Genomic DNA, 12,657 nt, shown 5'->3' on the forward strand with positions numbered 1-12,657 from the left:
AACACCCACACACAAACAGACATCCTGTTTTTACAAAATTGTAGAGAAAGATGCGACTAGACTACTTAGACTTAGATTTATTATTTCGTGGATCTTTACCAGATTATCACGTACTCTAATAAAGTGATACTTGTAGCTGGCTAAAATATCGATCAACCCTTATCCAACCTCTTAACCCAATTTCATCCTTTCCTACTGGATGAACAAACTAACCAATAATTGATGTCCATGTTAGCAATCTAAATTGACCACGATTTTTCCCCTGTCAAATTATCCACCTATATTCTATATCTATGGTCATGAATTATGAATTATCATCGCTACTATAAATTTGTAAATGTTTGTCAGTAATCCTTGGTAGTCAGGGAGGGAGGGGATGTAGAGCCTTTTATTACACTAGTCCCCAAAGTTTTATTGTAACGTTTTCTTATTCATTTGCTTAACAACTTTGGGGACTTTTATTAAATTTTATTTGAGATGAGTGTCTAATCGTTTCAACCACTGATTTTAATCTACAGTAGGGGTAATTTTGTTTATCACCATTGGGGATATACATTAATTTATGGGTCATTGTCTTATCCCTTTATATCCCTGAGTGCAGACACAGTGAGTTTCTATTTTCTTATTTATCACATAAATATTAAAAAACGCCTAGGGGCTAATCCGGTAAAACATAGAATTTTAATTTTTTAGTTTTTTTGTATACCTTCTATAAAATATTTCTGTTCTTTAATTTTTTTTCTTTGTTTTTTTTATAAATGTTATTAATATCCTGGCTTATATAAAAGTAAGAGGATCTTTGTCTGAGTATACCAAAGGATCTCTGTAACCGCTGTAACCGATATGTTTCTCCTTAACAATGTAGCTAGTCATACATAGGACATTGGAAGGTGTGTATCTATTTTGACGGAGGATACCATCACCCTAACAAGAGGAATCGCCCCAAGAAAAAAATGACCCACTAATGACCCTCCACCTAAAGGGCTCTAAGCACCTCTAATGGCGTAGTCGCCAGTCCTTATGATAATCAGAATCTGTGTGTATGTACCGAAGGATCTCTGTAACCATTGAACCGATATGGTTCTGATTAACAGTGTATAGGTCCTGGGAAGGTTATAACTATTTGTAAATTGATTTTTGCACTTTTGTTTGTTTAATTATACATAGTTTAAATTTACTTTTCACTGTAGTTTAAAAAAAAAGATTTGAAATTTTTTTTTGAGGGGTGGTAATTTTTTTCTCTCCCTAGGACCTATAAGAAGCTACCTAGTATAAGAGAACAATATCGTTTCCGTGGTTAGCGAGATCTTTCGACATAAACACACAGACAGACAAAGATCCTGTTACTTTATTATAAGGATGACCGTAGCGATTTGTAGAAATCATAAGAAATGTTAAAATTCAGCTTCATTGAATCTCACCATTACAAGAACTTACTACAAGAGCAACATACAAAATTGAAAAGATTAGTTCTTATTTTGTATAAGTAAGGCTTCAACAAAGTATTCGCCAGCTTTTTGTTGGCATTTACACGCTCTTCTTATAAATATAGTTGTCAACGAAAACTGCAAAAAATAATATAATTGAAAATATTTTGGATCATGGAAAGCAAACGAAGTGGCGGGTTTTATTGTATTTTCACAGTAGCTTTTGATATGTTAATTTAGGTTAGGTAAATTTAAATAATTACTCCGCTTGATTAGGAAATTGGTCCCTAATGGTTAGAGCCCCCCGCAGGGGTTGATATTGGAGAAAATCTTCTGTGAAAATACGATGAAACTCGCTATTTCGTTTTCTTTCCATGATTTTACCTTAATTATAAATGATTGTTGCAATAATATGATAAAGAATGACATCCTCCATAAAATAAAAATAAATAAGTGAGGACAATGGTCAAGCAAAATTTAACAATTTCATAGAATCATTGCTTTAAAAAAATATTATATTCTTCAGCATCGTGCCAGAAATCACCATTTCAAAAAATTTAGCTAATCTTAAAGGGACTGTGAACGTAAATTTTTCTCATCTTAATATCAAATCTTAACATTATCTTATTCATAATATCTCACAGATAGAGCAAAACGCGCTTTTGTTTGCTTAAAAAACGGCCTTTTCCGACGATTTTTATAAGGTAAAGGGAAAGGAAGAAATTTTCCGTATTATATAAAATGTGCATTAATTTGCTTTTTTCTCCCATCATAGCTAAAATTAAACTTTTTCACATAGTTCTTGACTTTTCCTAACGGTTAAGCTGACTTTTAACATAATTCTTGCTTTAAAAAAATGTATAGTTACTTAGAAATTGATATTTTTTATGGAAAACCAAATACAATAACAAATCTAGAAACAGGTTTTTTATTAGTATCCAATTAACTTTAGATGGCCCATCTCTCGCCCACCTTTAATTACAAATTTGTAAATAATAAAGACGCAATATTTCTTTATAAACAGTCTGATAAAAGTGTAAACTAATTCTCCAAAGTGGGTTATTTATTGTCCAACACAATAAAAAAGGATATTGTTATTTTAAATAACCTATGAGATTCAACCCTTTGTAGACAGTGAGGTATTTTTTTGTCAATAATACGAATTTTAAAAAGGTCTTTATTACCTAATTACTACGTTATAAAAAAACTAATTGGCAATTTTATATCATAAAATAAATCCTTCACAAAAAGTAAATTGTTTCAACTATATATGACAAGTTAAATATCCCTACAAACATTATAAGAAACAAAAACGTTCAGATTTCCCCTGTTTTTTCCTTTTTCCCTCCCAAAATACCATAAAATCAAGGCATTATTCCTGGATATTTTTGTTAATAGGACGTTTTTGGTTGATCAGTGTAGTGAAATGTGCTTAGAAAATGTTAAGATTTGATAATCAGATGAGAAATTTTTACGTTCACACTCCCTTTAATGATGTGTAAAATTTGTTTGAAATCACATTATACAGATCATTATGTAGATCATAATAATATCTCATCGTAACAGGAATCTACATATAAAGTTTAAAGTGTAAAAAGTTTATATATATAAAACGAAAACAGTAAAAGTGTCTGACTATGACGTCAGAAAAAATTAACAATTAACAAATGAGAATCCAGTATTCACAATGGTAAAATATATAGCGGCCTCTCATTGGTTAATTGTTAATTTTTTCTGACGTCAAAGTCAGACACTTTTACTGTTTTCATATAAAACTTTTTAAAATTTAGTTTTATTGGTTGTTACGTAGGTTAACCTTTTATATTAGTTTGAAGTTTAACACTATTATAAAAAGCAAAAACCCAGAATTATTTTGGATAGGCTAGATAAAATGTAATATAAATTTAGTTCCTTATAAATATCCTATTATATAAAGTTGTAAGGTTTTTTTTTGTTTGAAGCTTAAGATATTAGTAACTACTGAACCAATTGAGTACTTTTTTTAGGGTTAGCTTTACATAGCTAATGTAAGGGTTTTAGGCCTTTCTATTATCTGATTAAGTCTTTTTAAGCTATTTTTATAGCTCCTCTCATCGAATACGAGCCCCTTAAGGCTAGTGGCGTGACCGTTTTACCTTTATATAAAGTAGTATAGTTTTTTATCTGAAGCTAAAGATCTCGGGAAATGCTGGTCCGGATTGTTTAGACTTTTCAGGGAAGCCTAATAAATGTCTCGTTGTGGTTTTAGGCCATTTTCTTGAACTCTTCTACCCTCTCCCAAGCTAGGATGAAGCAACTAATAAATACATAGTATGTAGTAGTATGGCGTAGAAAATAAAAGTAAAGAAAATAAAAATCCTAAGACTGTCAAAAATCTTGAATATTTCTATGTAGCTCAATTTATCCTAATTATACATTATTTAACCTATTAATGGTCATACTTTATTGATATAAAATCTCTGCTGTTAAAAAATTAATAATAAGCAACGGTTGTGGGCATATGACGGGGTGTAGTAGAGATAATAGGGAGAAAAAAGTAATGCGAATTGTTTCAGTTTTTGCGCCGTCCAAATAGTTGCATAACGTAATAATCGCAATATATATCCTATTGGCTTTTTGCAACCACCATTTATATCCTAGGCCAACATTTTTCTGCGGGGAGTTTATCTTAGGGTTATGCCAGAAATCTGACATGATATAAAGATAAAAAATGGTTGATTTTTTTATGGAAATGATTCCTTAGTTGATTTATATTATACAAAATATTCATTAAAAAATGGAATAAAACCTTACCAGGACAAAAAATAAGATTTACATGTGTCAAGCGGTTTTTGATATCTTTCTGGACATAGTATTACATCCAGCTATTTATTTCAGTCATAAGATAAAAAAAATTATATGAGAAGAAAAAAAAATCCTAGAAAACCACGAAACCTTAAAAGTATCGTTGACATCTTTTTAGCATGACCAACATACTGACAGACAAATAATATAGAAAAGATTCGCATATGTAATATGAATTTTCACTAAAACTTTCAGCTTGTTATCTTCAATAGCAGTATAGAAAATTACTTTTCTCCTATAGCGTTACGGACTGACGGACAGACAAAGTGAAATATAAGTAACCTCGCTACTAATATTACGCTATAGATAAACTATAATTTCATTTATATCTAAAAATACATATAAAATGTTTTATGTCAAAATCCATGAGATTAGAAGTTTATCCACTATTTGCGAAACCCCGCGGCATTTTTAGAAACAGAGAGAGAGAGAGAGTGAGGAAGAGATATATAGAGAATGAGGGAGATAAGAAAGAGAAAAACACCCTTGATGTACATATATACATACATACTCACTTAGAATCTAATAATTTGGTTTTAAGGCTGGGGGGAGAAATATGGGCGGATAGAATACACATTGGTCAGTTGTGAATTTATTTTCTGTGGGTTAACACACCAAAAAAAACAAAAAAGCATCTTATTAAATAAAGATAAAGAGAGATTATAATGATGATAAAGAAATGAGAGAGTTGCTATTTATTTGCAACTAAAATTGTAAGAAAAGAATGGCTAATTCATTTTTGGAAAGTTTAATCAGGGTAAGATTTTTGTAAGGTCGAAGAAAATATTGGTAAAATTCACAAATTTGCCATAGTCGTTGGACATTGGGTTGTTTATTACACTAGTACCCAAAGTTTTAAAAATAACGTTTTCTTATTCGTTGGCTTAACAACTTAGGGGACATTTATTGAATTTTGATTGGTTGGTTCATTAATTTCATTAATATCGTCCACTTTTATATATAACCTAAAGAGGACTAGTGTATATCACAACCAACCTCTTACCACTTTTCTCTGGGAGTTCTAAAGTTGTTTAGTTAAGTATTGCACCTGTATGTTGATCAAGTCAATTACCCCACTCTTACCAACATCGTCACGTGCCTGACAGAAGCAGAAGGAACAAAGTTTAAGATCTTAGTCAAAAATATTTTTTTTTAAATTGACAAATTGATAGTTAATGCTAGATAATTTGGTATCCATTCTGTAATTCTCCTTATCATTGATGCTTTGGTTTTTATAGGGATATAAAAAGGTGATAATCATAACTCCATACGATAATATAACAAGGATGACGTTATTTATCGTTAAAAATACCCAGAAATACACGGCAAAAATTTCATAAAGCATGAAAAAAACGAATGATTAACAGAATAAACTTAAATTTTACATTAAATCATAAAACATTGCAAACAAGGATGGCAACATCCATAAAAACGAATCTCTGAAATAGTAGAAGAAACGAACATTACCAAGTAAATTAAATTTCAAGTAAATTTGTTGCAAAATTGACTAAATACAGGATACTTTTTAGAGACATACTTACATTTTAGGAGTTGATTATAGAGAAGCATTGCTTATGACATTGTACTATGTTGTCCTAGAAATCAGTATTCCAAAAGCAACCTGAATTATAGAAAAGCTTCGCTTTTAAAAAGCTATTGTATCAAGTTTGGTGTATGAATTGTGTAAGTAATTATTATGTTCAAGCTGATTTTTACATTGGACTATATTTTTAACAAATACTATAGCCTAACTCTTTTAGGATGTAATGACATTCTAATTATAAAGCATTTGCGCTACAATAAATGTTACATCAATCGATATATTGTTACTTGGATGTTACACCAGATTTTCATGTATTCTGATAAGGTACTATTCGCAGATGGCTAAAATAACGATATTTCCCATCCACCCCCTTTGTTCTATCCACTCCCCTCCTGCTGCATGAACTAACTAACAAACGAATAAATAATGTCCATGTTAGCACGCTAAATTGTTGATAAATTTTACCATGTCTTAATATCCACGTATATTCTATATCCATTCCTAATTATTGAGAATTTGCGCTACAATAAATGTTGCATCCAACAAAATTATGTCATTATAGCAAGTGTGTAAAAAGTCAGTATAACTTTTATGGCTATGACTTTAAGATTTTAAAAATAGCGCGGCTAATCTTAGATTAAAGTTTAGTTGTCTTTTATATGTATATTTTATATCATTGTCTATTTACAATTTTTGCAAATATGCAATTGAATAAAAGATACTTTTTAAAAGAAAATTCAAGGCTAGATTATATTAGTAAAACCTCTATAGTTGAGGCTAAGACTAAGTACTTATATAGTAAAGTTATATTGTACCTTGTTGTCCTAGAAATCAATTTTCCAATTATCAGATGAATTTCATAACCATATCATAAAATATTGTCGTCAAACAAATAAATATTTTTAAAATGGACCTACTTACTTTCTGGTAACCATGAATATGTTGCTTTCTAAATCGGACCTAACGATTACAGTAATCAGCATGCAATGTTTAAAATGGAAAAGGACGATTTCATGCCTAAACTAAAGAAAAGAACAATCTGTTAAGGACGGTCATATGAAACGAAAGAAACTATTATAGAAAAGCGTCGCTTTTAAAAAACAAGCTTATTCATTCTTTTTCATAATATATTTTCCAGTATGGTTTCGAAACCGATTATTATCCGCTGGACTAGAACCGGTTCTCAACCATATTGAAAGGTCATGTATATCATTGTATTACAGACAATTTTCCACAAGTATTAAAATAAAAATCATAAAATTAATACCAGTTTTGTTAGATCCCTCGGGGCAAACAAAATTAGTTTTAATCTTAGAATCTTTCATTTTAATATCCGCGGAGAGCTGTTTTTAGGACGTTGCGATAAATAACTAAAACGCTGTACAATCTTTTAATAGTTAATTATGAACTTGATGGAATGCCACAAAAATAATTAAAATATTGACAATTTATCTCAATTCTTGATCTGTAAAAGATTCCAAATATATAGGGGGTGGTTATTAAAGATGGATTCCTCATCTGTTAGAATATGTATTATGAAATATACTTTGGTGATTTCACATTTCTGTTGAGCAAAGGTAACCCTTACTTTTTAAAGCAATTAAAAATAAGGGCTGCATATGTAGCTTTTTATATCCCTAACCACTAAGGTGGGCTTTAACCCTGCGGGGCTACCCGAATACCCCAAATAACTTAATAACAACAAAACAAATAAAACCTAACATCTCCCCCCCCCCAAAAAAAAAAAACAATTTAAAAAATAAGAGGATTGTCCTAAAATTGGGCGAGCAGCAGCAAAAAATAATGGCCTTCTGCCAAAATTTGCAGCTAACAGCGGCTGTCATGTTTCACCTTATATTATTTTTTTCTTTGTCTGCGAGGACAAATTGCGTACATAGTTAATATTCTTTTAAGCTTCTGGCATTATAATATTCTTGTCATTTGCTTCTGTAATATTATTCTGGTATTATTTACTAAATATGATTTATTGTTGTGTTGCTCAAAAATGTCCTCAAGCAAAAAAAGTAGGCCTTAAGAGAACTGCCAGGCCTAATTTTTAAACCATAGAACAAATAAATTAATAGAAGTAAATATATTTTTAATAAATGAACTAAAGCCAAGAAAATAAGGGACATTTTGTTAATAGTAATTGATATCAGGAATTGTTTAAACGAATAATTTATTAAATGCTATTTCATTTTCAATATTTCACCAAAAACATGGAAGTTCCAGCCTATTTCCAAGCTCTTTCATGGACTCACGGACAAACCATTGTTAGGGAGTAGATTAGTTTCTTTAAACTACTTACATGAGCTCTACTTCTAAGTCTTATTATTCTATGCAAAAGGCACATTTTTTATTTGGCATAGAAACAGAAAAATTGGGCTTACACGTAAAAAAAAGGGAAACAGGATAAATATAGGGGAGAGATGTAGTATATGTCAATGGTGTCAATGGAAAAACACAAAAATAAAACAACAGCCAAAATTTTTCAATTTATGTAAGTATGATGAGCTATCGCTCTAGAATTTATTCTCTTGGACAAAATATATTCATTCCTTTCAAAATACGTGGATAAAAATAATTTTCTTTTCAAGTACTATTGTGAATTAGAAGAAACAATATTGTTGTTCTTTTTTTAAAGACTAGCCGCTTCTCATATCTGTAAATGGGGTGTAGTAAATAACACAAAAATAGCCTAAAACTATCTAATAACTTAAATTTATAGATAAAACATCTTAAACCACCCCTATATGAAGCTTCCATAAAATGAAGAACTTATCGGCTCAGAAGCTGTTGAAATCTTAAGTTACAGTTAAAAATCTTAAGATATGATCATTACCTCGTTAAGTTCCATAGACATCCCAACTATTTTTTTAAATTATAAAAAGATATAAATAAAGGTACTTTTTTAAATTTTCTAAATTCTGAAGAATTTTTGGTTTCTTTTAATGAACATTTAATGTGAACATGGTCAAAGGGATGATGGGTAAATAGATAGATAGGTGAGGGTAGTATGATAAGGGGGTGGCGTTGATGAACGGTATTTGGACAGCCCAGGCGCCGTCTGTCAGCCACTGCAATTTACGAAGAAACAATTTTGGCTCTAACCATAGTATACCCCTGAATCTCTTATAATTGCTTCTTTTCAATCCATAATGCTTAAAACATTATCTTAATGATCAGCATCCTTGTATTATCTTATATTAATACCTTTAGCGAAGCTTTTTTATAATTAGGAATTATGATTAAGTCCTAAAAATAAAAGTATGTCATTTACAGTATCCTGTATTTACGCACTTTTACAACACATTTATGTACTATTTTTGCTTTTTAAGTTCTGAGTTATTTTTCGTTTGTCCTTCTACTTTTAGCGCTTAGCTTTCATGGATGTTATCATCTTTGTTTTAGTAGATGATAAAAGTAAAAATACAAAAGGAAAAGGTGGGTAGCTGAAAGATACTATTTTTTATTAAAACTAGGACAAAAGAAAATTATTCGTCAGGACTAAATATTAGGGTACGTAAAAATTTTGGGAATAGCCCCTTTCGTGACAACGCCCCTTAAGGGGCGAATCGTCGTATTTTTAAAATGGCTTTTGATAGGTTATTTTAGGTAAGGTTAGGTTATATTGGGTTAGGTGATTGCCCCACAGGGTTAGGCAATTGGCCCCGTAGGGTTAAGCCCCCAGCAGGGGTTAGAAATAGGAGAAAAGCTACTGTGAAGAAAACAAAAATCGCCATGAAAGGGACTATACCCAAAATTTTCTATCCTTATCAAAAAAAAAAGCTAATTGCTGAACCAATCCAGTTCTCCTTTGCTTTTCATAGGTCCTGGGAAGGTAAGGTTTATACTATTTTTAAAAGTTTAGCTTCTACAATTTTTTTCTCTTTAAATCTAAAACTAACAGTGGGATAGTGGTTGATTCCCCCCACCCCGAGTGCCCATAAAAGCATCTAGGGGCGTATCCGCTAGTAAAGTATGAAGTATAAGATAGCCCTGATTTTAATAATATGCAATTATATACTTATCAAGGTATTTATCTAACAAAATATTTTTAATTATACAAAAATTTCCTTTCAAAATTTAGCATTTTATTTTTTGAAAATGATTTTAATGAAAATGATCTTAAGTTTCAACCAGACGAACAGACATCGTTCTACTTTATATTATAGCTTGTATGTAATTCTGAAAAGCAGAGGGCTCAACAGCCGAATATGCTTCATCATTGAAATCGTCATATTATAAATTCAGCTGGATGACTAAACCTGTTTCTAAACATGCAGACAATCCATCTTTTCGGATCTATTTTTGCACACAACCTGGTTTAAATTTAAAGCTTATGCGCGACTGTCGAGCCCTGCTTAAAAGAGCAATAGCAATAGCAGTAGCGAAGTAACAACATTTCTGAAGAAATTTTGTTTTGCTTGTATTACAATCAGTGTTGCGGAGCCAGAGCCGGGAGCCGCCATATTTAGCTGGAGCCGTAATTTTCGTTAAAAAACGGCTCAGGCTCCGGCTCCAGCTCCGGACTAGATAAACAAAGATATTTTTTATAGAATATAATTTGGTAACTCTGTTTTGTCATGTGCAAATGCCCCTTTTAAGTTTTTCAAGTCCATTTTTATCAAAAATTGAACTTTTAAAAGAGCTACGCTTCTTAATTCAAGAAACAATTGAAAGCAAAAAAAATAAAGTTGACCTGACCATATAAAATCTTAAGATATGAAGTGAAGTTGATTCTTATACAAAGAAAATAAACCTAACATTTAATTTTCAAATTTCTCAGAAATAAGCAGAGAGGGGAAAGGGGGGAAGTCAATCTACGACCTTTTATTCTTTTCAGCAACTTCAACACAAAGGACATGATTTTATGCATATGCAACGGGAGAGGGAAGAATAAATCTATTTTCCATTGTCCTACCCCTAGTTCCCTAGAAATTACATGAAGCGGATGTTTCAAAAGTAAATTTGTGTCTGTTTTTAGTTTCTTTCTTAGATAAGTTGAACCAGGGATCTAAAGGGATAAGACAATGGCAAAACACCCCCAAAATAAAACACATTATCCCTTCTATAAATTACAATTAGTGGTTGAAATATTTGGACACTCAACTTAACGTACCAACGAAAAATAAAAATCCAATAAAAGTCCCAAAAGTTGTTGAGACAGCGAATAAGAAAACTTTGTTATAAAACTTTTGGGACTAGTGTAATAAACTGCCAAATGTCCACTCTCTTCCTGAGTTGAACAGAGGAACAAAATATAAACACAAAGAATTTAAACAAAAACGTCAAGATTTTTTTTTGTAAATTTTATACTTGGTTTAACGTACATGCGAATTAATTCTAGTGACAACAAGGAATTCAATACAAAAACTTGGGGTGCTGCCACTTTTACCACTAGCAAAAATACTATACAACCCCTGTGTTTTTGACAAAAAGTGGGTGTGTTTTTGTCAATTTCTTTTTTAGCTGTATTTTTGGCAATATTTCTTATCCACTGTTAAAATTACACCTTTACTACTGTCATAAACACAGTTTTACTGTCATTTTCACACCCATGAAAATTCAATGAGGCTGTCAAATTCACAGTTTTAATGACAAATAAACACCTAAATATTTTGACATTAACTTTTATACTAAAGTAACAGGATGTTTGTCTGTGTGTCTGTACTGAAGGATCTCGCTAACCGCTGAACCGATCGGGTTCTCCTTAACAGGGTAAATTCTCATAGGTCCTGGGAAGGTTTATAACTATTTTGGGGGAGGGTACCACCACCCTCCCAAGAGAAATCACAATAAAATCGAAAAAAATTGAAATATTCCTGCCGCATAGTGTCGCTAGCGTATGAATGTCTATACGTAGCATAGTGGCGCTGCGTAGAGACATGAATTTAACAGCTGATTGACCATAGACAAATTATTTCTCAAATTAGATATTTGAAAAAAAAACATTTAGATGCCACTAGAGGCCTCTAGGGGCGTAGCCGCTAGTATAAGTATAAAGAACTTAAACATGAAATCAAATCACTGTGTTTATGACAGTATTATCACTGTATTTTTGGTAGTAGTAAATCTGCCATGTACCCCAAAATTTGGTTAGAGCAAAGTTTTTCATACTTTGTTTATCAATTTGTTCGTCAATCTGTAACGTATAGCTCTAATAGAAACCGTATAACCCTTCAGTGCAACAATTACCTAATACGAGCGAGGATGCTGTCTTTGACACTCAAACGTCAGGTCTAACAACCAACTCTTTTATTGCACAACTTTTGTGTGGAAGTCCTAACTGTGCAAGTTGAGCCTGCTTTGGGCCAATGTATTTCCCATACTCTAACTAATAAGTAATGATATCACACAGGTTTTACATAGCTGCGGAAGGAACCATTTTTACATTTTAAATTATGACGCAGTGTTAAGCCGAGTTTCGAACCTATCACGTCCAAAGGTTTTAACTATATCTTTATTTTGATATAGAGAGGCCTCTAGGTGGCGTAGCAGCTATCTCACAGATAAAATAACTAAACCGCGCGTAAAAATTAAAATTTGATAAAAATAACGGTTATTTGGAAATGAAGATTTTATTTATTAAAATACCATTTTAGATTATTAGCAAATAATTTTAGCTTACCCAAAAAATTCATTAACAAAATATAAATGGTCAAACAATTATATTAGATGATTTAAAATTAATAAATAAACGCTTATCCTGTTTAAAATAACCATAAGTATCAATTTGAATTAACTTAATGATTTCTTAGAATTAAGGTTTATTATTACTTGGATAAGACACCAGATTATCATGATTGTAGCGGGCTAAATAGCCATCCCCCTGTACTCCAT

General features: G+C 31.4%; 1 protein-coding gene across 1 annotated transcript in view; it reads left to right on the plus strand.

The window, feature by feature from the left end:
- Window positions 1-4,871: 4,871 nt before the first annotated feature.
- LOC145309154 (uncharacterized) overlaps window positions 4,872-12,657 on the plus strand; it is a 37,052-nt gene continuing 29,266 nt past the window's right edge. The window contains exon 1 of the mRNA XM_080150321.1: window positions 4,872-5,028. Within this exon, the coding sequence (XP_080006447.1) occupies window positions 4,996-5,028 (33 nt within the window). The 5' untranslated portion in view covers window positions 4,872-4,995. The remainder of the gene's footprint in view (window positions 5,029-12,657) is intronic.

Source organism: Acartia tonsa, chromosome 2 (genome assembly GCF_053477335.1).
Source record: "Acartia tonsa isolate MP-2025a chromosome 2, ASM5347733v1, whole genome shotgun sequence".
Lineage (NCBI taxonomy): Eukaryota > Metazoa > Arthropoda > Copepoda > Calanoida > Acartiidae > Acartia > Acartia tonsa.